The sequence below is a fragment of the Falco rusticolus genome, chromosome 7, assembly GCF_015220075.1.
Source record: "Falco rusticolus isolate bFalRus1 chromosome 7, bFalRus1.pri, whole genome shotgun sequence".
Classification (NCBI taxonomy): domain Eukaryota; kingdom Metazoa; phylum Chordata; class Aves; order Falconiformes; family Falconidae; genus Falco; species Falco rusticolus.
In genome coordinates, this window is record NC_051193.1 from 40,241,716 (window position 1) to 40,268,740 (window position 27,025).

Below are 27,025 nucleotides of genomic sequence, written 5' to 3' on the forward strand. Positions count from 1 at the left end.
CACTTATTCCTGCCCTCTATTTCTCATTTCTAAACAAGACCGTACCCACAAAAGGACCCAACCACTTTTCTTAGGGTGCCTAGCTGCTTCTAAACAGCTTTTCATGATGTGCTTCTTTGAAAGCCTCTGGGAATTTCAAGTAGACTACATCAGTTTGTTCAGCCTTACCCACATTCGCTGGTCACATTAAAGAACTTCAGGAGGTTTCCAAAGTATCTGAAAGTACTTTTTTGTAAAGTATTTATTGGGAAAATATTTTACAAAGTCACATTGACTCTTCCCAAATGGACCATATGTATCTGGATGTACTTTAATGCATCTAATTTATTATAATGTCCAATAATGTACCTAGTTATTAGCCAATGTTATTAGGCATATTGGCCTGTAATTCCCAAAACATTTCAGGAACATCTCTTTTTACATCTGCACCACATCTATCATCCTCCAGTCTTCAAGTGCCAGGACAACGCTAAACAGCAGATTGTGTGTATGAATTTGCAATTCAGAGTTATTTCGTCCTTGAGCTATTTCAGTCCTCTTCAGTAAATACCATCAGACTTTGGTGGTTTTTTAGTGTTCATTTGGTCAGCTCATTCTACAATCTTTTCTACAGTAACTTTCGTTTTATACAGATCCTCTAACAAGTTATCCACAAAGAGATCCTGAAGCATAAAGATGCCTCCAAGTTCTTACCCATCCACTAATGCAAAGCATCTCTGCTATGGCCTTGTCTGCTCTGAGTGCTCCTTTTATACCATAATCATCAATTTGACTTAGAGATTTTCTGTCAGGCTTTTTGTTTTTTAATTTCTAGAAAAAAATATATTCATTCTAAGTCTTTCCTAATAGTTGATCTTCAAGTATTTTACACTGACACTGCCAGATTTCATTATCTTTTCTATTCTATTTTCTTCACCTGGACATAACCATAACTTTTTGAAGTCTGTCATCTTATTTTCCTCAACCTACAGTTTAACCATGCTAATTTTAATTTTCTCTTTCCTAAACTTTTCTTAATAAGTAGCACACAAGGGCCTATATGGCTAAAAATGTAAGTTTCAATAGTTTCTACACTTCTCCTGTATTTAGTATTTTACATGTCTTTTGTGTTCATTTTTATATAACGCTCTTTCTTATGGTTGACCATGGCTGCAAAAGTTATTTTGACCTTTGGTTTTTCCATAGGAATGTTGACTAATTGCATTATGGTCACTTACATACAATGGATCTTCAACTATTAACTTTTCAGTGAGACCCTGTATAATTACCTGAACCAAAACAAAGGCTGCATCTTCTTGTGAGCTCCCTAACACACTCTTCCATGAAACACTCTTTGACACAACCAAAAAATATTGGGCTGTTATGTTTGGTCCTTAAGTAACATCTGCTCAATCGACATGAGCAAGTCTCCTATTATATCACATTTGTTGACTCTACCAGTGTGCAGTTCAACAGTGTCATCCAGACTATTTCTAGACTTAATTTCAAAATGCTTGGAAAAACGAGATACCTTCCTACAAAATGAAGGGAAAAATATCTTTACGATTTTGAGTGTCTAATTACAGTACTCTGAACCCCATAACAATTCACCAGAACCTTCTTAAGTAAAATTTCTAAAGTTAATGGTAATACTGCAAAGGTTCTGCAAAATCAGGTCCAAGTAATGTATTTTGTTCAAAGGACAGGACTCTTGGAGGATTTAAAAAAAAAATTCTATGTAATTTAGCACACAAGACACTTCAGAAAGACCAATGAACTTCTACTTCAGTAAAACTTATAGTTTTTAAAACCTTAAAGATATCTGGAAAAAAAATATCAAATCTCTTACCTTTATTAATTCTTGAAGAGTGTGCATAGATGCATCTACTGCAAGTATGTAGTGAGTCCTTGGCCTATGGTCTGCTACATTTTGTAACACTCTGAAACACGGCAAGTACAGTCAGGGCCAGTAGTTAGATAAACATACTGGGCTTTCATTGTCAAATGCATTTCAGAAACAGTACAGAGTTTGTAAAATCTCACAGAACTTTTCACACCATGACATTTTCATATATATTTTCCTTAATAAAGAAGCACAGCTAGATGTTTTATTTGGAAAGAAGTTCAAAGGATAAAATGCAACACTTGTAGAAGATACTAACTTAGCCTACTGTAGAGTCCACAATCCATTTCCAGTTCTGTGCAAGTTAACTGGTATCACACTCTAGATTGAGCGTTGCTAGTCATTTCTTAAAAGCATAGCACCAGTGAAACAGTCAGATAAGGTTTCCAGAAAGCATATCTAGTACTAAAGAAATGGAAGTCTCTGAATCAGTAAAAAGGGTCAAAGAGTGTTCCTAAACCCACCCATCCCCACCCACCCAAATTTAAAAGCCTCAGTACTTGCTAGTAGATATGGATTTGTTATCTAGCTAGGTATATATTATTGTTCAGGGGATATATTTTTTTACTTACGCTGCTAAATCAAGAATATGAATGGTTGGAATAAAATTGTTTCCATCTCCAAAAACAGGTATTGCAGGACTCTCACTAAGCCAACCTATCTGAAAATACAGAGAATAAAGTGAGGAGAAAAAGGTTACTTTTAACTAGAGCTAAAAAATGGTGCATTTGTTTACTAGGCAAATTTATATATTCATTTGCTTGGATGATTAATGGAACTGCAATAAAGGAAACAATTCTTGAGAAATACTGACTGCAGCCTACTAAAAACAAGAAACTTTTTTTTAAAAAAAGAATATTCTTTGATCTTGACAAATGTTATTTTGTATCCCAAGCAAAAGAAATGCTTGGGAAAAAAGGGAACATAATGTTGAGAAGACCGACATTTTTCCTGATTCCATTGATATGACAGGTAAGTTCTCACTGTAAAGTACATATGGAAATACTGCTCAAAAACTATGGAAAAAAAATAAAATACACATAGAGTCAAAAAAGTGGAAAACACTTCCACTGTAGCTAAAACATTTCGAAGGGATCAGATAACCAGTTTTGTTCACAAAAGCATTAAGCTTATGGCACCAAATCTACTAAAAATGCATTCGATTTCATGTGGTTTGCCCCTAGAAATGAAATGACCCTTCAAAAATAGTTGGATGTCTACCTTAAAAAAGTAGTGCAAGACTCCTTCCTCAGCTCCATATTGAAGTCCTGAGGCAACAACATAAGTTGAAAATTTATGTTTGTTCTGTGAAGTAAAATCAACAAGAACGTTTTTATAAAACTATGGTACTGCAAATGGCATACTAGCTTACCCTGAAACTTGAGTACTTGTGTACTAAATATACAACGTGTGTAAATTATATCACTTCACATTTGTAGTGAGACCAATTGTTGCATATCCTGTAGTTTCATAAGTCATATTGCTAATATTTCCTTCCAAAAAAGCATCAGTCAATCAGAATTACATGTCTACATATGAACTGAAATTCTAAAAAAAAAAATTAAGAGTTAAAAAATTTGGAAGTTATGTAGATCAATTAAATGAACAGGATAACTCATGTGTCTGCGTTCTGTTTTCAAGAAAAATAACTCTGAAATTCATTTAAGCTATTACATTTAATTGCACTATGTTTGCATGTGATTGCCTAAAGAAGTGGGAAATGCTGTGTATAATGATTTTACAGTTGCTTTACTTTCATTTTAATATACAATTAAAAAAAATTAAAACTCTGTGAACTATCTAAGTGTTTTCCTAACCACACACCAGGATCAACCCATATTTTTGCTGACCATTATTGCATAATGCCATAAATTTGCCTGTCCTGCTTGCCTGTTCATGTATAATGTCACTGCTTGTATCAGTGTTGAGGACGGCTATAAAGAGAAAAAAACATTTTTTCAAAAACCATCTTTAAGGAGAAAAACTTTCAAGAAAATCTTTTATATTAGGACCAGTCACTTTGAAATTTTTTAAAGTGAAACAAATATTTGAAATAATTCTTATGTTGTAAAGATCGTAGACATTATATATCTACTAATACTATGTAAATGAGCCTGCATTTAGGGAATAAATGTCCAGATTTGGGATCTACTTTTTTTTTTGGGGGGGGGGGAGGGGGAGGGATGGGGAAGGCATCTTTCGTTATCATCTTTACAATATTTCAGAAACATAAAATGAAGAACACTGTTAGCCAATGATTGTATAATCAAAGCGTCATATAAAGGGATGACAAGTTACAACATCAGTGTATTGTATGTCTGTTTACAAAATAAAATTTTGCAATAAAATCTATCGCAACTCAGTTGAATGCAACAACTTGTTAGTAATCACGAGAAACATTAAAATTAGAAGACATTACTGATAGCAGAAAAGCTCCCACACTTAGGCTGACTTGGGAAGTACCATGATAAAAAACTGCTTGTACCCTAAAAGCAGCCAGCTCCTGGGATTGTGCTGGACAGACTGCAAACATGCTGCAGGAGAACACATGCTGTAATTTCCATCTCCCAGCAGGAAAAACCCGGCTCTTGTGAAAGCACAGGAGGTGCTATTTCTCCTTTTCCCTAAGAAGAATGTAACAAACAGGATTTTCTTCCATTCACTTTACAATAGCTTCTGCAGTAGCCACTTGGGGAGACAAACTACAGTTCAGCACTGAGTGCTACACTTCACTGAAATACAAACCTCTGAAACAGGTTCAAGACCTCTAAAAATATCTATTTAGTAAGAAGGTACTACTTGAGACGACTTGGATAGAATTTATTCAAAAAGTAAGGCAAGTATTAGGCCAGCTCCAGTTACACACTGCATATTTAGTCACGGGTAAAGACCTTCAAGTTCCTGTGTAATATTCATTAAAGCCACTAGATGTCACGTTCTAGCTGTTGCAGTCAGCTCTAGCCTTCGATTGTTCTGTTGCTTGCTTCCTTGTTTGGTTTTTGGTTTTTTTTGGTTTTTTTTAATTTAATTCTAATAAAATGCTTGAAGTGGGAAACAGGTCTAAATTATTCAGGAATTGTAATGCCACTGGCAACAGAGCTAGGAGGTGAAGAGTCTGTAGTAGACAGATGTTTCTCCAAGGATTCTGAATTTGGCAGGACCTCAGAGTGAGCAACTTCTGAGAAAAGCTACACAACCCGAATGCCCTGCCACAAAGGTAAAGGCAAAAAACTGCTAGTGGTAAAAAGCAGAGACTTCTAGCTCACAGCTTGTTGAAATTCAAGCAAAATATGGGTGACAGGTACACTAACTTGGAGGTGACATCTTGCTTTAAGCAAGAACAGCCATTAAATTGCACTCTGAACAGTTACCAAGGCTGAGACCCTCCTATTCTTGGTGCAAGATCTCTGCGTGACTGACACAGCTGCTGAATCCTAATAGCCCCTGCTGAGCTCTTTGCAGGCAGTGGTAACACTGTCATTTCTTTCACAGACAGCACATTCCCTCGATGCCACTGAATTTAAAAATGAGTAAGAACAGTAATCCAGAAGTCTCCAGCCACCACAGGAAGTTAATGTATCTGCTGGGAAGAACAGATGCTTTGCATCCTTCCTGTTCCAAAGTGCTGACAGGAACTAGACAGGGGTAATAATCCCTGTTGATGCTGCCCCTGGGGTTCTGGAGGAAAAGGACTCCTTTTGAAAGGCCTGCAAGAGGCATGTGTTGAAAATACTCAAGTTGTTTTATCATGTACTGCTGGACATTCAAGCCTGGCAAACATTTAGAAGCTAATTATATTAATTCCTTTGTTACATAGTGACTCAGTGCTTTGGACTAGTCAGAAAAATTGAGTCAATAGTTCGTCTGGGTGTTAGTAGTAGCAGAAGTTATTGCAAGGTTTCGTGGACACTGTTTACTGTCTCCATGTTTCTGACATCACAAGTATGAAAGTTATTCCATAGTCTTATAGCTCCATGTTAGTACAGTAAAAGTAAGAACAATTACCACTGATTTTTCAAGCTGTAAACCAAATTTTACTAGCATTCTGTACTATTAAACCGATATTAGAATAGAATGTAATTTCTAGTACTATTTTCTCAGCAAGGCATAAGATGAGAAGTGTAAAGGTTTTTCCCCCTCCATAATTAGCCTGATAAATTTCTGCAATTACACTGTATTTATTATGGGAGACAGCTAATGCACAAAGAATGACCAAATGACACCTTCATCATACAATGTATTTGTCCTCCAGTTCTCTTTCCTAACCACCACAGTACCCCATCACTAATGACAAGAGCATCAATCTTCCTGAGCTGTGAAGACACTGAGACACATCTGAGACACTGTTGGTATTTATTTAGTAATAGCTCTTAAATACAAAGACACGCATGGTCTATTCTCTAGTAAATTTAATAGCCTAATCATGTTGAAACAAACAAAGCTGAAGGAAGTGATTTTAAAACACAGATAAAGTGATAACATATTCTAGTTATTCTGGGTCAGCTTTATGGCCAGTTATTCTGGGTCAGCTTTATGGCCATGATTTTAAAGTGGATTATAGTGTGGAATGAAAGTCAATAAGCCCTCTGCTTCAAAAGTACAAACTATCCAGGAACATGCTAGGTGTGGCCAGAACATCTATGTATTTAAAATATTAACATAGCTTGCTACAATTGAAAAATGTTGCTTTACTGTAAAGCTACACTAATATCCCTTTCCCCTACAGGCTTTCATCCTTAAGCTTCTCCCCACACAGGCCCCAGCTTAATTCTCTCTGATACAACCAATGAAACATTATTATTTTTTCAATAAGACAAGCATTTATCTTATTCACTACCTAAGGAAAAAGGATAGATTTTAGGATTTGTATTATGTAGACACTTATGTTTCAAAAGGCATTATAGTCTTCTCTATACTTGATAATTAGTAATTGATATTGTCCCTATCTATCAAGAGAGTAACACACTCCTAAAATTTATTCAGATTGTTGGTAATTTCCATTACTAAGGAGATGCTCTAAGTAAGAAGACCAAACAACCTATGTTTATAAAACAGTTCTTTACATACAGTTTTCCCAAGTTTGAGAATGAGTTTTTCAGCATTTATGTGTTCCACAAAGTTAGGATGAGATTTTCTTCTGCGATAATCTTCATCAGTAAAAGGAATATTAGGATCTTCCTATGAAGGGAAAAATGTGACTGTTATACATATCTTAAAACATAACAATTTTTAAAGGCTTAGGTGATTAAAATAAGTTCTTAAAAATATTTTTTAATCTGTTTTAACTTTGTTTTCAGTTGAAATTCTTAAAATTTTTGATGCTGATACTTGAGGTTCAGTATTTTGAAACTGTCAATGTTCAGTTTTCACAGTAAAAGATTTTAACTACTTTTTACATTAAAAAACCCATTAGTTTTTATATATAGTATTACAGAATCTTGAAAAACTCTATTTCTGTAACACTAAATTTGAGAACTGCAATATCATACACATATGTACAAAAAGCATCCCACCTGGTTCCTGACAATACTTAACACATATAAAGATCTATCTATTATCTTTCTATACACTGATTTAAATATGTATTTCATTAAATAAGTAGTAAATGTGGATTTTTTTTTGTAACTGAAGAACAGCGCATATTGTGGTTAGCATAGGTCTTCTTGTCCAAGCAGTGCCTACATCACTGTAACCCAGTGCCTAAACTTCTCTGTCCAGTGGAATAAATTTAACAATATTGGCAGTAAGTAGTGGTCCATGGTGAAAATATCATGAGAAAAACCACACTTCTGACACTAACTTTATTAGCTATTGTTGAAGTATATATGAAGCATGAAATACTTTAACTGAATTTAATGAGTATTTTCCATTAAATGAAAATATTCAGTTAAAAAGAAATTAATGTTTTTGTATTACTTACAGGGTCAGGGGATTTGCTTTTTGCCCAGCTCATTATTGTTGAAATGAGGATGAATATCTTTGGTGTTGCAAAATACTCTATTTCTGTATGTAGAGCTGTTAAATGAAAGCAAAGGATTTGATTTATTCTAAACTGTGTTACTCAAACTGTATTTTTGCTTTTATATAAAGGTCCTATATAGCCATTTACACCATAATGTTCTATGTGATATGTATTTTTAAGCAAAAGTCTTTATTTAGGTTGCTATAAATTAAAGATAATAAATCAGGAAAGAAAACAAATAGACAAACAATAGTAATAAAGAATCAGATTATTGGGAATCAACAATCTTCACAGAATTACATATCATAGAGGGAAGAAAAGTAACAATCTATACTAGGAAATGATTAATCTTTATTTAAACTGCTGAGATACTGAAAGAAAATAAAAGAGTGGGGTTTTTTTTTCATTATTTAAACAAAATCTATAGCAATCCACAAAAGCTTCCTTATTTTAATTTAGAGCAAAATAACTAAATGTGGGTTATGTAACTTATGATGTCCAAGTATTTATACTATAAAGTATAATTTGGTTCAACTATCATATAAAGAAAAATATTGCACTGTCAACATAAAAAGATTCCAGATTCCTATTAGAATTTGGATATAACAGTCAGGAGAAACTTTCAGAAAGACTGTTCGCAGTACTTTTTATTGGACTTTTTAGTCAAAAGATATTTAAAATAATTATATAAAATTTTGAAACATTGTTTGAATATCACAGGAGCAAATTTTCTACCCACTTCCTAATGCAAATAGATAAGACGATGGTTGATAGTTATTTAGGGAAATAACTGCCTACACAGATATGTCATTTAAAGTATTGGACCATTCCATGACAGCTCCTCTACCTTATAAATGCTAAAGTATATTCCATGGTTCCTTGCTAATTAATTGAACAATTCTTGCAACATTTCTCCATTAAATAACCTAGTTTTGTATCATAGTAAATGATAAATCCCAGATAATTTCATTATGAATTTATGGTAAATTTTGATGGATGTATAGCAACCACTTTTCAGTCCAGTTGATAGCTATACTAACCAGAAGCAGCCCATGTTGCTTCCTCAATTTGATTTGCATCTTCAGTGATATTATATAAAACTATCTCACACTCAAGCAAGTGACTTAAGAGCTCTTTTCGAGAATAAACCTGAGAAAAAAAAAAGTTAGAATCTGTCATTTAAAAAAGTAAAAAGAAGAAAACAAATATCCAAAATTAATTTTAAGATTTAACTTTCTGATAGAATGTAGTTTTCTAACACTAGGATGTTAGAATAATTCATAAGACATATCAAACTTTATCTGTCAGATACAAGTAAGGTGATGAAATATAAATGAAATGCTGAAACTTCTAATTTACAGTACACATTAATATAGTTCAAAAAGATGTACAATTTTTAGTGGTATTTTAGGATTCATATTTTCAGTGCAATTGTGAGTATCAAAAAATATGACTTTTATAGGTATTTCAAACAAGGATCAGTTGGAAGAATGGAGAAAACAAAATAAGATCCATTGGCTTGCAAAATAGCATCCTGTCATTTTTTTTAAATGCAGCTTGTCTGCATCACTTGAGCATGTCCAACAAACACTTTGGGCAAGAGCAGTGGTTAAGATTAAATACCACCAGCCATAATTTTCTGATTGAACAGCTCAGCTGTATAGATGTTTAAATCAAAATTTTCAAATGTTTGAAGACATTCTGGATAATCAATTTGAGACAAAGATAATTTTAGTTTCAGAAAACTAAATCAAGCTATAAGAAATGTCATTCTTAAAAGCAAGCCTCCTTTAGTTAACTGAACGCTGGACATTATACAAAAAAGTAGGTATTCAGAACAAATGGCTGCTAGCGAAAGCTGTGATTTCAGTGATACGTTGATAAGGGGTACACTGACTTTGATTCCAGCACCACAATCTTTAAAATGCAGATAAAAGACACAGAGGAGACAAGGGAGGTTCTTGAGGTGTGTGTTTTGAGAGAAAAACCAAAGCAGTCCTGTGGAACATCAGGATAGATGATGTCCTGTCCATAACCATCCTTTTAAAAAAAACTAGTTTGAGTCTGAGTTCCTTCCTTCTACTGTTTGCTGTATCAGGCCTAGCAGGGTCACAGCAGTGTGCAAGAAGCAGGAGGAATAAAATATACATACACAGCTTCCAGCAGTAAGAAAAGACTACTTAATCAACGCAGGCCATTTTACATGACTTGCAATATTACCAATATTCTCTAATGTCAATCTGAAATAAGACTCTTACTTACTGTATAAGTTTCCTCTGCAAAATATGGTTTAGTACTCCCTGGTTTAGAAAGGCTACCCACTATTTGGTAGACTCCTTCCTTTGGCCTAACAGAAACTTCAGCAGCTGAATTATTTTCGTCTTCCTCCTCCTCATTTTCTCCTATGTTTTCAAGCGATGCCCCAACAACACATCCGGATAAATACTGCAATATACAAAGACACACATTTGTATGCAAGTATATATTGAACGCTACACAGCTTCTCATGATCTTGGGAAGACGCTAACTCTGACTAGCCCTGATCCTGCCATAGGTAATGTAGCTCAGAACACGGCTTTCCAACGGGAAAACGTTAGAGACTCCTCAACCTTAGCTGTAATGTTTTGTCTCGACTTCTGGCCTGTGCCTCAGAGCCGAAGGTGTCGGTGAGTCCCTGAGGCCACCTCGATGTAAAAGGGCCCCTCTCAGGCAGGTGTTACAGAGACGTCACAGAGACGTTACACCTCCCCACACTCATCACCTGCGGCCCGAGGTCTCCAGACCGGCTTTATCCACACCTCCTGCTCCTCTCATTCTTATTCCGTCTTATCTTAACCCCTTCGTGCCCTCAGTCCGTCTCCTCAGCAGCTAGCTTAGGTCACCTCAGCTACCCGGCTCCCTGCCGCGCTGCCGGCCGCGGGTAGGGCGGGCGGACGGGCGGTGGCGCCTCAGGCAGCGACCGCCGAGGAAGAAGCCGCGACCGCCGAGGAAGAAGCCGCGACCGCGGGCAGCTGCGGGCCGCCCCTCGCCGTCACCTCGCCGATGCCGCGGCCGCAGTAAGAGTCGAGGTGGTTGAGGAAGACCCGGCAGTTCGGCGCCGGTCCCGCCGCCATCGCCACAGCCTGCACCGGGGACGCGGCCCGTTGCTACGCGACGCAGCGGGCGCTGTGGGCGGCGCGGCCTCCCCTCCCCTGGCAGCCGCCGCGGGGCGCTGCGGGCGGGCCGGGGCCGCTCCTCTGCTGCGGGCCGTCGGCGGGGTAAACAGGCACGGCGTGTGTAGCTGTGCCGCTTTTCTAATACCTAAATCAACGTATTCTAGGACAAACAGCGCCAGTCAGCACATAAGGGACTTTCCCTGACTTCTAGACGCCGCACAGTGCAAAATATACGTGGTACTGCCGAGACCAAAAGTAGCTGTAAGGAGGCGGTTGGGCATCGTGTCAGCTAGCGGGCAGGCTTTGAGGCTTTTAGGAAATTCACAGATCAACTGCAACGGTAGGCCAAGCAGCACTTATTCAGGGGTTTGGATAGTGCAAACAGTAACTGAGGGGCGAAGGATTACCCAGAAGTAATCCAGACATAGCTGAATGACATAGCTTTCCCCATTTCTGAGTTCACACTGCAGTACATTGTAAGAAATGACACCAGTTTCTTCTGGTAACACCTACAAAACACCTCTTTTGAATGTATTTCTCAGCTTAGGTTTATAATAAGCACGCAGAATGACAAAGCATTGTAAAGATGTCCAAGAAAAAAAACATCCTAGCAATGTAATGTTAAATTTGGCATTTTTCCACTTGTATTACTAATGCTTCTTTTCCAAGTCCCTCTTTACAATTGCCTACCTTGTTTTTTCACAACAAAGTTTCAGCAGATACAAGATTGCAGGCAAAGGTTTTAAAATACTTGTTAACTATTTGATATTTAAGTTCTTTTCATAGGCATGATAACTTCAATTGTTCACTCCCCCCTTTCCAGCAGGTCCCCCCCCAAGAAAACTACAACACACTGGTGCATTTATTTAATGCTTTAATCATTGAAATTGAGCAAGTAAACCAGTCGCAAGGAAAAATATTCAAATATAAATTTGGTAAAGTACATTCTCCTCACAGAGGACTAACCACGTGCCACAAACCTGTGTGCAAAAAGAGAGCCTATGAACAATTTTTAGAGCATGGAAGCACACCCTAAGGTAGAAGATTAATATCAGAAGTTTCAACCTAAATAGATAATAACCACAAAATTAAGCTCTGGAAAACAGAAGCAGTAACTACAGTTGTCTTGTCATAGTTGTACATCACTACCCCAAAGCTATTACAAAAGCTCTACTAGGCTTCTCCAATTAATATAACTAACCCTTAGCAGGTAGAAGTCAATATAGCTCTACTGAAGTCACTGGAATCTGTGACTTTATGAGAACTGATGTATTCCTAAGCATGGCCCCAAAAAAGCTACTGCATGTACTTGTCACAAAAGCATGGCAGAATAATGGCAGGATTATTTAAAGAAAGATGCACGATTATTTAATACTCCAAGAATACAAAAAGTATGAACATCACAGAATGTTAGCTCAACAGTACTGGTATTTCTAACCAACTGTAATTTTAAAAAAGTCAGCCATTCAGTATGTACTTGAAAAGTTACAGCACAACAACAGGTGTATAAAGAGATCTGTACCAGGTATTAAGTAGAAAATACAAGTTATATCTTGCAGTTTGTATTAGTCTTAGCAAATTTCATACAGCCTTTGGTTTCAAACCAATACAATGCAATTGACATTGCAGTGCTTGCTTAGTATTCATCAGGAGAGGATGCTGTACAATTGAGGGAGAAAACGTGAAAAACGGGTGTAGCAAAGTACTGTACTATAGAAAGTAAAGGCTGAAGCAAAAATAGTCTTGGGTATATCCTGTACATCATGTAAACACACATTCAGAATAGTAAACAGGCTAAAATGTCTTCCAAGCCTCCCAGTTACAATATAGCATACTTATACATATATATAGCATATATAACATAGTCGTTAGGAAATGTAGCCTATTACATCCTAATTCTGTGCTTAACTCATTTGCGATTCAGACAATACATTCATATATTAGCAGTACCTCTCATTTATTAGTTCGAGTTTGCTGGTTGCCGTAGACAAGGACAGATCAAATAATACTGAGCCTTGCTTTTAACTCAAATACTGTCACTATATAAGCAATGCTCAACTGTTCAAGAAACATCTTTCTTGTTACCAAAACTGAGCATTTTCAGATTTATGTATAGCAAATCAAGCTGAAATTCTGTTCGTTGCAAAAAGTATTCTCCCAATTATTCTTCATTAACTGGGTAGAGCAAGTAGCTTCTATTTTAAAAAGCAGGTATGAAAACTACTAGTAAGCACAAAAAAAATCACTACTTGTACATGTAACATTTAGTCTCTATATTTTTTTAGAGTTTTGGATAACACCACTTTGAAAAGAGACCAAATTTTTTGAACATTGTAAGCAGCAACTTACTTGCTCACCTACAACAAAAAAAGAAAGTAAAATTAAGAAACTTTTTTGTTATTTATTGAAGTGGCTTTTAATAGCGTTGCAATATACACAAATCTACTGTAGCAAAATACTATAGAGTAGTACTAGCATGAATTAGATACTAATGCAAGAAATTAAGCTTAAGATGTTTATGATTATGTTTGTAAGAAAGATCTCTGTGCCTCATACTAAGAATTCCTTCTAGCATTAAATCTTCCTCACACCCGGGTAAATCATGACTGACTATCTTTCTTCAAAGCTTCTAGTCTTTGCAGTAATGCATTTCCAAAGACCTCTCGATAAGCAGGGCTGAGAGAGTCCAATAACGAGTAGACAGTTTCATGGTACGGAGTTTGCAGTCTGTCATCAGTCTGATCAAAATCATAAGCTACTACCTGCAACAAAGAAATGACTGGTTAAATTTCTGTGGTTAGGTCCACATTTCAATAGGAAAGAGCTATCACAACATTTAACTTTGGCAGTCAGGGAAGTACAGTAATATGAGAATAAAAGGTACTGGATTTAAATTGCAGTCTGTGCTTCCTACTATGGGGCTTAGTGGTAATACAGTATTTAGACAATTTCAAATACCTTTTGTCCAAAACTCAGAATATTAGTAAAATGTATCATTATGACCTTTGCAATGAAGTCTTACATCTGCATGTTTGCACACACACACAAAAAATACAAATGGTGCAAAAAAAGTGCTGTATATATGCTGTTTTACTGACTTATCTGGGTACCCGAGAAACCCAAAGACTGGCGCGCCTGTAACAAATTGCTGCTTCAATCTTCATCATTTTGTGTCTCAAATAAATGCCTGGTTTTTCATCAACTTCCTTTCTTGCTTTGTTGGAAGTAACTAGTTAAAAGTTCCACTTTCTAGGAGAAAACATGTAGGAACAGGCTTTCATAAAAGTACAAGAGGAATATGTAGTTTTGGTGTCACTGAAGAATTTTTCTAGGTACCTTTTGAAAACAACAATTGTTCAAAACAATGAGGCTTATGAAATGACAAAAAAGTTAGTTTACCCTGAGTCCTGCTTCAGTGAGCTCCAGGCAGTATCTGTTCCTTTCCCTGGTTTCCACATTGATATATGCCACATCCACTGCACAGGGAAGTGTTTTTGAGACAAACATGTTGCTGACAGCAAACAGAACATCATTCACAACAGCTTCAGCTTCTAGTCTCATATCTTTCACATCTGTTCCTTCAAAGTCTCTATAATCAGAATCCTCTTCAAACCCCGCATTATTGGGCAACTCCATAGGATTGCATTCAGTCTCCATTCTGCATATAGAAACATTTATTTTAGATTTATTATACCATTACACTCCATATATATTAATACCATAAAATTGTAAAATGAGATACATCTCAAGCAGACATATTTAACGTTGTCAAAAAAAAAAAAAAAGGGAAAATATGAGACCTAGTGACTTCTGTAACTCATGACAGTTCAGAGAACTCAAACTCAAGATGTCGAGCACAAGTGCCGAAGGAGGTTATGCCAGCACACAGAAGGAGTTATCACTGAAGCTGCTGCTTCTTATGCAAGTAACTTGCATTCTGTTGTATAAGATGCTGTTATGATTCAGCAATAATTAAGTCTGCATTTTGCTGATCCTGAATGCAGTAGGAAGACAAGTCACGCCACGAAAAAGAAAAGGAAAACCTATTGCTGGAAAATTTAAGAAAGACTTAGAAAAGCCTGTGAACTAAATGGTTCACCAGAGACTATAAAGTCATATTAACTGCAGCTTTTTGTTTACAGTCAATAAAGAACAATTCTCTTGCTTAGCTTTTATGCACAACTGTCAAAACATTTCAGAGACAGACATCGCTGGCCTCTGTAAGCAACTGTCACCAAAACGGGACGGGCTCTGTGGGGGTTACCACCACAGCGGCTCCAGCAGCTGCCTCTCAGGTACCAGTGTCGCCAGGAGGCCACAGCTAACGAGTGCCCAGGGACCCCCCCGCCCGGGCCAGCGGGGAGAGCCCCTGGGACACTGCCCCGGGAGCCCAGCACTGCTGCCGAGAGGGGACGCGGGCTGGCAGTCACCGCTCGGCGACGCGCAAGACATCCGTTCGGTCAGATCCATCGCTTCCTAACAAATCCCACCTTGGACCTACAAACAAATTCCAAAGCAGCCGAAGGCGGCAGGGGAGCCGGCTACCGAGCTGCGTAGCCTGTCGTTCGCACTGACTCACTCCGATTTACTGACAGCGAAACAGCCCCGGCTCGCACCCGCTCCACCGGCGGCGCAGCGCGGGGGCAGCAGGGCGCCATCCCCGCCGGCAGCGCCGCGCCCTGGCAGCCCACCTACCGGCCCCGGCGGCGGGGGGCCGAGGCCCCGCCGCCCGACCCCCAGCGGCTCCGGACACAACGGCAGCCGCCGCTCCGCCCTGCCGGCGGAGAGCGACCCGCCCCGCTGCTTCCCCCGGGGCCGTTCACTAGAGAGGCGGCCCCACACGCCGCCAGCGGCGCGACGGCCCCCAGCACCCGGCGCGCGGCCCCGGCGCCGCCCGGCAGCGGAGGCCCCTCCGGCGCGACACCGCCCCCTCACCCACCTCCGGCGGCCGCTTCCGCCCCCGCCTCCTCCGCTCGGCGACGCCACTTCCGCGCGGACGTCACGGTGCCGGTGACGGGGTTCGGCGGCGGGGGGCGCGCGGGGAGGAAGGCGACAACCAGCCCGGCTCGGCCCGGCCGCCCTCGCCGGAGAGCTGACGCGGGGGGGCGACACGCCGGCCCCCGGCCCCGTGCCCCGCTCCGCGCACCGTTCTGCTGCGCAGCGCGGCTGCGGCGGCCCCCTCCGCGCTTGCGGGCCGCCGGGAAGATGGCGGCGACGGTGTCCGAGTGAGGATGGGGCTACCTGTCGGCGCCGCTTCGCCCTGAGGGGAGGCAGTGCCACCCCGCCGGCGGTGTGAGGGGCGGGGGCGGCGCCGCCTGGCAGCGGGAAGCCCCTGCGGTCGCCCGCGCTGAGGGGCGAGGCAGGGCCCGGCGGCTCCTCACCTCCCTCTCGCCTCCCTTTCGCCGCCCGCCGGAGGGGTCAGCCCCGTCCCCGTCCCCGTCCCGCCGCCTGGCCCCGCGGCCCCCGTCCCGCAGCCGCCATGCCGTGGCCTTTCTCGGAGTCCATCAAGAAGAGGGCCTGCAGGTACCTGCTGCAGAGGTACCTGGGCCACTTCTTGCAGGAGAAGCTCAGCCTGGAGCAGCTCAGCCTGGATCTCTACCAGGGCACCGGCTCCTTGACGCAAGTCCCTCTGGATAAGTGGGTAAGAGATGCCGGCGCTTCGCCCCCTCGGCTGCTGCCGTGTCTGAGGGACCAGCTGATTCCCTGCCCCCGGCTGCCACCCACTTTGTTTTCAGTACCCAGCCTCCTTTGTGTAGAAAGTTACAGCCATAATTCGCATATTTTCCAGGGAACTCTTTTTCTGGTACGCTAGCACTTAAAAAAAACAACCCAAACTGAGCTTTTATTACAGATACGTTTTTCTAGCTACCCTTCGATTTTGTTATTTTAAACTGTAAGAAAAGAAACAAAGTTTAGAAGAAAGGAATAGCTGCTGATATTTCAGGGAGAAGGAACTAGTGTAGCCCAAACTACTAGAAAATGCTGCTGTAGTTACCAAGGAGCATGTTCACTGGCTGTTACTGGAGATTATAAAAACATGAAGTAATCCATGTGATATCTGTGTTTTGTCTTCCATCTTGGAGGCATGTGGGTTCTTGTTGACAGCGTTATGCTGAGCTTAGTCCGTGTAGAGCTCTAAAAATTGTCCCCTAGTCTTGCAATAGCGAAGGTACTTGTTGACATTAAATGGCAAGCTGTTTTTAGCTGGGGTTTGCTTAGCAGGTGGAGTGTCACGCTTTGAACCAGCTGGAGCTTTTTCAGTCTTGGTTGTGTCTATGCACACACAGGTATGCATACTTGCAGCCTACTGTAGTAATCCAAAGGCCTGTGTCCGTGTTTGTAATGTTTCTTAAATTTTCTTGGGTTAATTACCAACGTTACTGAATTCTACCTGCCAGTCAAGTGACTGTCATGAGGAACCTTAAGCACTGCTGTGAGTCAGTCATTGAATGCCAGGGTAGCGCAGATGATGACCTAGGTGTGCAGGCTTATTGCTTTGTAAAGTACTTTCAAAACACATTTTTACTGTACTGCGTTCTGGTATCGGGCCCATGCTGGGTACATTTGAAAATACTTGTGAATATGTGATGTTTTCAAATAATGCTTTTCCAGTTGTTTGTGTGAAAATACGTTTGAAAGTGGCAGGAGACAGACTTTGCAGAAATGTTCAATATTAGCAGTGTTTTAGTGTGAGGGGTTTTGTTGTTTGCATGTTAGTTTTCTTTTCTGGCTGTGTTTGCAGCTTGTTTTCTGCGGCCAGCAGTAAGGCTGGCTCGGTTTAATTTAATTATTATGCCCTCTAGTGGGTATCTCAGCGCTCTTCACTGGTCAAAGTGACATTATTTAAAATGTAAATCAGCAGTTATGGACCAGTACTAAATGAACAGTTAATTACGTATACGTACTGATTACAGGTATATGCGCTAGTGCTTCAGTTATCGTCCCCATTTGTAGATTGGCATTTTTTTTTTTTTTCACTAGTAAACAATGACACGTTTGAGGTTCTCTCTGCACGTGACTTTCTCATGTATGACAGATTGCAAAAACAGATGCCGCGGAAGTACTACAGGGTTGGGTTTTTTCCCCCTAGTCATTGTAAGCTTGTTCTTTATGAATCACCAGGATGACTGTATTTTTACATATTATCTTACCCGTTTTTGTAGATACTTCTGTTCATCACTGTAGATATTTTAGCCAACATGTGTTTATTGAGATATGTAGGAATACCTGGGGCTGTTTAACCCCTTTGATTCTTGGGACTTGAGCTGTTTAGAAAAATGTGACCCATAGTGTTTGTAGTTGAATTTTAATAAACACAGAATAGTGCTTTTGTTACTAGTATTACTATGACTTCCAGCTGGAGGCTTTCAGTTGATAATGTTGGAACAAGTCCTGATGTCAGTTTCACTTGGAATGGTCTAATTGCTGCTTTCTAGGAACAACTGGCTTGTTTATGAACTAATGTAGCTATAAGAGTACTTGTTTTTGGTGTCTTGGTTGTTTGGTTTTTTTTTTACTTTTAGATAGCAAATGTTTATTTCAAAATAATGAGGAATGTACTGCAATACACTCATTTTTATTGCCATGTATGTTGGTAGCAAAAAGATATTTGAGTCAGATTTATTAAAAATATGGTAACTAGCTTACTTCCTGCTGTAGAAAACTATTTTGTAAAGGTTTATGTAATTTAAATGAATCTGTGGTATTTCCAAATATAGCTTTCGTGCCAAATAATTATTTTAGTATATTTATAATCTTACAGTCTTATGCTATTGCCACGTCTATAATTCTTATATTTAGTTCAAAATGAAGTTTCAATGTCACTGAATCTTATTTGATTGTTAATTTCCTGATAAAATTGTTTCAGGCTCTGTTTCTTTAAAATTGGTGTCTTTTTCAGCTGCTTGAATGGACTTTGGTACAGAAGCTAGAAAAGCTGAACATGCAAACAAACAAAGTTCTAAATGCAAAGTTATTAAGAGCATAAGCAGAGCAGTAAGTTAACATAATGGAAAAGTCACACCTAGAGACTTAAGGATGAAAAACGTTGTTTTCTGAAGACTTTTTTTGTTAATTTTTACTTTAAAATTATTCTTTATAATTAGAATAAAATTTTTACTAGAATTAAAAAAAACAAACCACGCTTTTAAATTCTTATTGAAAAAAAAACCCCTAATTTTTTTAATTTATGTATTTTAAAAGCGGTGGCCCTGTTCAATACAGGAAGGTCAAAACCACATTCTTTGTGTTGGAGATTGTGCCCTAGTATTACAACCATGGTCTTTAGTAGGGTCTTTATATTAGAAAGTTGCTCTGACTGAATTTGGTATGTGATTTATATTGTTTTTTCTATTGTTAAAGCAGCCTAAATAGTTCTTGTTCAATAACTGTGGTTTTTAACTAAATTTTTGAATCAAGGCACAAATAGGGATTTGAATGGGTTTTTTTAACATATATGTGAAGAATATGTTTCCTGTGCATGAATGTAATGAAAGCTATATAGTGCAACAAGTGAGTCTTTTCTGAGGATTATGGAAAATGTCAAAATCCTAAATTGCGACTTCAGAGCTGGTGTTCTATTTTCTCATCAGTTTTGTTTACTGTGTGATACTGAAGGCAACTTGACTGTAGTTTTGTTTATGATGTCACTATAAAGGACTGGGTTAGCCAAACAGTTTCTGTAGAATATTGGTCTGTCCATTGAGCTTCAATTTCGAAATTAGTGCTGAACATTGAACACATTAAAATATACTTTAGAAATGGCAAGTTTGTTATTTGTATGTTGCAAGTATGTTACAGCAAGAGGTCATTATTTGGTTCCCTTGTTCAGTGTCACAGAGAAATGTGACATGAGCATTACACAAAAATTATAGGGTAGTGAAATGCTCTGTACTTTTTGCATTTTTACTGTCAGCCTGTTTTCAGCTTTCTTCAAGTATTGCTGGAGAAAGAATAAATTAACTTGTGTCAGTACTGTAGTATTTATAACAGTAAAGTAGCAGAATTTTTTTGGTATAGTCCAAAAATACAGGTTATGCAGCTGCTACAGAGAAATCTGTATTATGCTAAAAGCAAAGTAATTAATGTGAAACAAATTACAATAGAAATAAAATACTTGAAAGTGGCCAGTTTATTGTCTTTTTGAATAAAATTAATTTTCTGGTAGCCTCAATTTATTTTATTTATTATATGCAAAATTATGCATGTGTTTTGGGGTTTTTTTTTTATATTTTATTCTTTTCTTTTAGTGTCTTAATGAGATCCTGGAGTCTGCAGATGCACCTCTGGAAGTCACAGATGGATTTATCCAATCAATTTCTTTATCTGTTCCATGGGGGTCATTGCTACAGGATAACTGTGCATTGGAAGTAAAAGGATTAGAGATGGTCTTCAGGCCAAGACCAAGGCTTGGTAGGCTTATTTTTTAATTTTCAGAAAGGAGATTCTTTATATTTTTTTCAGAGGCATAAGGCTACACTTGATTTAGTCAGTTCTTAGCCTTTTTAAAGTGCCATTTAATTTACATACATACTTTGTTATTAATGCAATAAAGGAACTGTCAAGTGTTTATCAGTTGATTGGCAAGTGTTTCTCAGTTGGTTGTTGTTCTGTTAAATAACTTAAAATGTTTATAATGTTCCTACTGTTGTATCTCTTCGTCCAAAGTCTTTGAGATGTATTGAAATGAAAATAATACTCTGTGCAAAGGAGTTTTGGTTAGGTTTTTAGGGTGCTGTATGTCAAGTGCTGTTAAGTCAGCGTTAGTAGCTGTCTGTTAGCTGGCAGTAGAGTAGCAATAGTGTAAGACTGTGAGGGGGGATTACAGTGAGGTTCTGGCTTTGTTTGGCAAATTGAGGGTAAATCATCTTGTATATTTGGAGAACAACTAACAATTTAATTGCTATCACAGTCTGAGATAATGAGTTTTGGTTATAATGCTGAGAGGGTTGTCTGAGCTCCTCTAGCTTGTCTGTATCCATATGAATCTAACTGATCTAGTTAGACTGTCCCGGTGCTGATTGTCAAACTTCCATACATTCTGTTAAGATGCGTTGTTATAGTGTGTGTGGGACATCTAGTGCATTTTCAGCATCTGGAAAATTTTGATTGAATGTCTGAAGAATTTTTATTTGTTTTCCTTTTTATAATGTAGAGACGTTAGAAGAAAATATTTCTTTAAATGAACCATGAAGAAGAGAAAAAATGCAGAAAACCTATTTTCCACCTTTTGCAAGTCACCTTGAGTAACTTGCTTATCTACGCTCTGCATTTCATTCTTATTTGTTTAACTGGCACTAAATTTTGAGCAATCTTGTTATGTAAGATTATTGCTTTGAAAGAATGGTAGTATTAGGAGGAAGCTTTATTTATTTACTTGCATGCATTCAGTTCTTTGATGTACAGTGCTTTATAATACAGTGGAAAACCCCCGACAATGCTGTTTTTATCGCACTTCTGTAGCCACATGGATGTTTCCAGACCTGAATGCTAAACTGGAGTGTTATGCCTGTTTAACATGTTTTTATTTGTGCTAATTTCACTTTTCTTTGCCTATACTAGACTCTTACAGTTTGGTTAACTTGTCTAATCTGGTTTTACAGTATTTGCTCACAAAGGGCTTGGCATTAGCTGATAGGAATGCACTATCAATTAAGTTATTCTGGCTCCTGAAAAACTTGTTCAGCTTAATATGTGCTGTGCTCTTGGATTTCATTATATTCTACTTACTATGTCAGGGCTGTGATAGATATTTAAAATGTGTTCTAGTGTGCTAAAATAACATCTTACACTTTTAGTCTTTCCCTATCTAGTATATGTTTCAAATGGAGTAAGAAACCTTAAAAAAATTCTTAAAAAAACAAACAACAAAACAAAATTCTTATTTGCTTGATTTCTCTTTGCCAATTATGCCTGTCAAGTCATACCAATATAATTTCTTCAGAAATTACTCTCTTAAACCAGTGCTGCAGATCAGTTACGTTAAATCGTGCTTTCATCTTGTTTATATTGAATTTTAAAACACCAGAATCTTAGCAATGCAATCTAAATAGATTCAAATAATTTTGAAGTAGTGAAGTGTATAGAGAGATTATAACTAAACTTGTTTTTAAATATGACTTCTTACTAAGCTGTTGAAATTCTTCTCTGGATGTGCCAAATGTATTATTTTGTTTTGTCTGTATTGTTTCAAAATGTTCGCAGTCAAATTTATTAAGACTTCTTTAACTCCACAGCATCTGGGTCTGAGCCTATGTATTGGTCAAGTTTTATGACCAGTAGTATGCAGCTCGCAAAAGAGTGTCTTAGCCAAAAATTGACAGATGAACAAGGAGAAGGGTCCCAGCCTTTTGAAGGACTTGAGAAATTTGCAGAAACTATTGAAACAGGTATGAATTAATTATTGAGATGTGAATAATCATCTGAGATTAGTTTGTTGTGTCTCAGTTTTACAAAATGGCATCACATTTGTCAAAACTTATTTCACAAAATTTCACTTGTTATCATTGCTTGTAAAGTTTAAACAGGAAGGCAGGACAATTGATCTTGTTTTCAAAGCAGGGGGGGAGCTCAGTTAATTACTAAAATATATGTTTACTTCCCTTAGTGGACAGAATGAACCCTACTTCAGGGCAAATTGGAGTTTACACCAGAGCAAATCCAGCTAAATCTGTGCCTGAGTGATTGGTGAGATTCCTTGGTTTTGGAGGTGTTAGTTTAGTTCATCACACAAACTTTAGATTTTTAGTATTAATATTGTTGAAGGAGAAACAGAGAATGGCTTTTGAGCTGTTTTTACACAAAGCTGACCTGTTACGACATACGTGTATCAATAATAACACCATGTTGTTAGAAGTACTTTCGAAACTCTGTTTTTTATTGGTGGTGGGTTTTTTTAAGTGGCAGAAACTAAGGGCTGATGACCACATTACATGGTGGAGAGCCTAGTGCTAAAATGTACAAGTTAAGGGAAATGTTTAAAATCAGATCTAGAAATAGAAGTATTTAGCCAAAGTAGTGTGATGCTATAGAAATCTTTGGGAGTTCAGACATGGTGCACAGTAAAGCAGGTACTTCCTTTGAGGATCATCCACACTGAGCCATAGAAAACTCGGTTTGAGTTGTCACTTGCTTAAATATCCTTGCGTTAAAGGTCTGTTGCATGGTATGGATGTACATCTTGGACGTTTAATAGGAGTTTACATTGTCACTTGATGTCTTGTTACATTATTAAACTCGGTTGATCATTTCCAGTGAAATAAATACTGACAACTTAAATAAAATGAAAGACCATTTTAAATTGGTTACAAAAGTAATTGTCAAGTAACTTGGCTTAAATGCTTGCATGGTATCTTTTTGTTTTCTCACTTAAGTTCTAAGAAGAGTGAAAGTTACCTTTTTAGATACTGTTTTGAGAATAGAACATGTGCCGGAAAACTCTAAAAGTGGAACTGCACTTGAAATTAGAATTGAAAGGTAAAGACTTTTTTTTTTTTAAATCTCTTGTGGTTTTTTTCCTTAAGTCACTCTTTGCCATTTCCTGTACAATACATTTTACCCAGGCACACACATTCTTAGTATACAGTTACACACTAGATTTTTGGGCACCTCTTCTTATAATGCCAGTGAGCATGTTATCAACTTAACATGTTTAAGCTAAAGATATTTAACCATCAAATTAGAAGACTCGGGATTTCCCAAAGATAAGTGAATCACCACTTCTGCAGTTAATGAATACCATTTCTCATGTGTTTACCAGTCAGTGGATATTGTGGGCAAATCAGGCCATCTCTTCGATACACAAAAGGAACTGACCTTTTTGAGTAAGACACTTGTAAATATTTTCGGAAAGGCACAGTCCTGAAAAAAAACCAAAACCTGAAGATTTTAGGTCCTCTGTGAGCTTTCGGAAGAGCCCACATGTATTCTCTGGCTGTGAACTTGAATACTGTGCATGTTATTAAAATATTTGTTTTGACCTTTGGGATAGTGTAATTTTACTTTCTTGCAAAGTATTGAAATCATTACTAAAAAAAACCTGGTTACAGTATTGTAATGTAAAAAATTTGATTTCACAGAAATTTTGCAGGAAATTTTCAACTTTCATTTTAACAGAATGTTACTTTCAAGTAATACTTTCAGACAACAGAAAAATACTAGATACCAGATTTTTTTTAAAATGCAGTTTCTAAAGCAAGAATTGCCAGTGACCCAATGGAAACGTATGTATAGAGGTGTTGGGCAGACTCCTTTGTTTTGTGTTCAGATTAGACATAAGTACTAGGGTAATACACTAGGATATGTTCACACTGGAAGCAGGTAGTCCTGTGGTGTCCTGTAGATAATATTTCTACCCGTTTCCAGAGAGTGGTGGTTTCTCCTTTGATGACAGTCAGTGGCATTGTAAATAGCATAAAGAGAGAGAGTGAGAGCATGTACAAACTTAAAAGCTAAATGGCACAAAAAAGGTAACAATTTGCATGCACCTACCATCTTTATTTCCTTTTGCCTCCTAGAACTATGTACTGTGATGAAACTGCAGATGAGTGCTCTGGGATTAATGTACATCAGCCCACAGCTTTTGCTCACAAGTTACTGCAGCTCTCAGGTGTCTCTTTCTTCTGGGATGAGTTTCCTGCATCAGCAAAGTCCTCTCCAGTGTGTTCAGCTACACAGCTGGTAAAATTAAATACATTATATAAGAATGTATATTGACAAAGGATAGACTATATTGTTACACTAATATATTAGATTCCTTCTGAAGGAGATACAAGTTAACTTTTACTTGCATCTGTGTTCAGTAAGTTTCATAATCACTTCCTGTTGATTTTGAGAAGGAGGAAAGAAAGGGAGATTGTAGGACTTGCTAAAATTTAGGATGTATTGTACTGGAATGTGGTTGCAACTTGAATGTGTAGAAGTCCTCTGCAATATGCTGTTCTGTGGAAGGTTGCTCCACTTCTTTTTGCAAAGGCCTAACATTTCACATTGTACATGCCTTGTTTCTTTCACAGTTATCAATACATGTTTTTAAGGCCATTGTCAAATTTATATTTGTGTAAAATGATAATTTGTGTGATAACCTTATTTGAAATGCCTTTTTTTTTAATTGTAAGAAATGGGATACACTCACTCCTTTCTCTGTAATGTTTTAAGGCAACTGAACCAAAGCTTTCCCCTAGCTGGAATCCAAAAATCATTTATGAGCCACATCCACAATTAACAAGAAACTTGCCGGAAATTACTCCTTCTGACCCTGTACAGATCAGTAAGCTGATTGGTAGAATGGAGTTAAGCCTAACATTAAAACAAAATGAAGTACTTCCTGGAGCTAAGGTTAGTCATGCTTTTCTGGTCTTTAACTAAATTAATAGTTATGTAGGATTTTATTTTTTTACTGCATGAAAAAAAATGGTGAGGTTCTCAAGGAGGAAGAATCCCCTTAGTTTTGTTGTAGATTGTCTGCATGCAAAACCAATTAAACACCTTTACAGTGGCCAGGCAAGCCAATGGCACACTGAAGTCTGTTAAAGAAGAATTCCTGTATGTTAGAGAAACTGAATTTATGTATTGGAGTAACTCCTGAGAAAGTTGTTTTGCTTTCATGAAACTCCTGCTGCTGTTTGTTTATTCTTTTTTACTTGTAGTACTGTGACTGACTTTGCCTACCTATGTGTGAAATGTTTAACTGGGTGATTAAAATAACTTTGGTTTTAAAAGGGTACAATTTACTTCAACAGCTGCAAGTAAACCTTAAATGATTGATTAGATTGCAGCATTGTAAAACTAATATCAACTACTGCCAAATTTTTGTAGTAAATTTTACTTTTGTATAGATTTGTAGTAAATCAAATAATAATGCCATCTTTCAATGCTACTAGTTAAAATAATAAATTATTTGACATTTACATTAAGATACAGGAAGCAAAGCAGTTGAAATGAAGTTCTGTAAGAAAAGTACTGTAAATATATTCCCCTTGCCTGCAGTTTTAAAGTTGGCTATTGACCTGTCTTGTATAGTCTACTACAGCTGAAAAATTTGCTCAGCAGTTTGTAGTCAATCTTTAACTTTTCTTGTTTCTTCAGTTAAGAATAGGCCTTGAAAAGTGAAATAGCATATTTTGTTTGGTGTGAAATAGATATGCTGGCTGTTTCAAAAGTATGAATAGTTAATGCAGTTAACAACCTTTAAATTAAGTGATGTCCAGATGTTTCTAAAGATCAAAAATTCCCCACTTTTGTATCATTAGATGTATTTTAGGGTAGCCAGAAGAAAAATGTCAAGGGCAGCCTTGAGAGTCATTTTTGTTCTGTAGATGTTCAGTATAATAGAATGCAGAGTAGTAGTCTCTGCAAGTTGGGCTTGAGTACAGGCAAAACACTTTTTGTATGTTAAGTAACAGCAACATCTGAACTAGTGAATGTTTGCAATATTGCATGACAAAATCGAAGGAGAAGGTGTTTTCTGGTTTATCAGGTAGAGTTAACGCAGATTGGAAAGACCCTAGACTAAGCAATGAACTGCATCTGTGTTAAACTTTAAACTCTGGAAACTGAATTACGTTAGAACATCTTTGATTAGAATAGGTGTTTCAAGCATGTAAACTACAAAATATACTGTGTAAGTTCACGTCAGGTATAACACGCTTCTATGATTTCATTTTCTTTCAACTCTTTGCAAAGGATGGAAAAAAAATAGTAGGAAACAGTATATAAAACAAATTCATTGTTTATTTTCTCCGCTTAGATAAATATTCCCCTAAGTTATTTATAAACAAAAGTGTATTTTCATATAAATGCATTCCATTGCATCCACTGGGTCACATTTGCTCCACTCCTCCTTCTCTGACCTTGGTGTCTGCTGGACTGTTCCTTTTGCTGTTTTTATCTCACTGCCAACACAGCATTTTGCACTTCCTTAAATATGTTTTCACAGAGGCACCACCAGCTTTGCTGATGGGCTCAGCTGTGTCCTGAGGTGGGCCCTTACAGGGCTGGCTGGCAGCAGCTCTGCCTAGCACCGGGCAG

General features: G+C 37.9%; 3 protein-coding genes across 6 annotated transcripts in view; 1 reads left to right on the forward strand and 2 right to left on the reverse strand.

Annotated features, from left to right (window-relative positions):
• AK7 (adenylate kinase 7) overlaps positions 1-10,957 on the reverse strand; it is a 28,144-nt gene extending 17,187 nt beyond the window's left edge. The window contains 8 exon segments of the mRNA XM_037393256.1: positions 1,829-1,919; positions 2,455-2,543; positions 3,104-3,187; positions 6,950-7,060; positions 7,803-7,897; positions 8,885-8,993; positions 10,107-10,289; positions 10,880-10,957. Coding sequence (XP_037249153.1) covers positions 1,829-1,919; positions 2,455-2,543; positions 3,104-3,187; positions 6,950-7,060; positions 7,803-7,897; positions 8,885-8,993; positions 10,107-10,289; positions 10,880-10,957 — 840 coding nt within the window.
• An 899-nt stretch (positions 10,958-11,856) lies between these two features.
• Positions 11,857-16,308, reverse strand: LOC119151724 (GSK3B interacting protein). 4 transcript variants are annotated; one of them, XM_037395964.1, is made up of 3 exons: positions 15,939-16,308; positions 14,399-14,657; positions 11,857-13,761 (listed from the first exon to the last, which is right to left on the reverse strand). In XM_037395964.1, exons 2-3 carry the CDS (start codon positions 14,654-14,656, stop codon positions 13,600-13,602), a joined length of 420 nt encoding a protein of 139 aa, XP_037251861.1. In that variant the 5' UTR covers position 14,657; positions 15,939-16,308; the 3' UTR covers positions 11,857-13,599. The 4 variants fall into 4 exon arrangements, with proteins under 4 accessions (XP_037251861.1, XP_037251858.1, XP_037251860.1 ...); XM_037395961.1 differs by lacking the exon at positions 15,939-16,308 and adding an exon at positions 15,695-15,920; XM_037395963.1 differs by lacking the exon at positions 15,939-16,308 and adding an exon at positions 15,579-15,663.
• Positions 16,309-16,325: 17 nt separating this feature from the next.
• The window catches only part of ATG2B (autophagy related 2B), a 48,167-nt gene continuing 37,467 nt past the window's right edge, over positions 16,326-27,025 (forward strand). Inside the window, exons 1-6 of the mRNA XM_037395966.1 lie at positions 16,326-16,640; positions 20,248-20,410; positions 22,234-22,386; positions 23,371-23,473; positions 24,514-24,676; positions 25,154-25,333. Coding sequence (XP_037251863.1) covers positions 16,479-16,640; positions 20,248-20,410; positions 22,234-22,386; positions 23,371-23,473; positions 24,514-24,676; positions 25,154-25,333 — 924 coding nt within the window. The 5' untranslated portion in view covers positions 16,326-16,478. The remainder of the gene's footprint in view (positions 16,641-20,247; positions 20,411-22,233; positions 22,387-23,370; positions 23,474-24,513; positions 24,677-25,153; positions 25,334-27,025) is intronic.

Excerpts from the sequence above, each read along its gene's own strand:
- LOC119151724 (XM_037395964.1), bottom strand. The coding sequence starts at position 14,656 with ATGGAGACTGAATGCAATCCTATGGAGTTGCCCAATAATGCGGGGTTT. Across the intron at positions 13,762-14,398 it reads TCACTGAAGCAGGACTCAGG|GTAGTAGCTTATGATTTTGA; the intron begins GTAAACTAACTT and ends TCTTTGTTGCAG.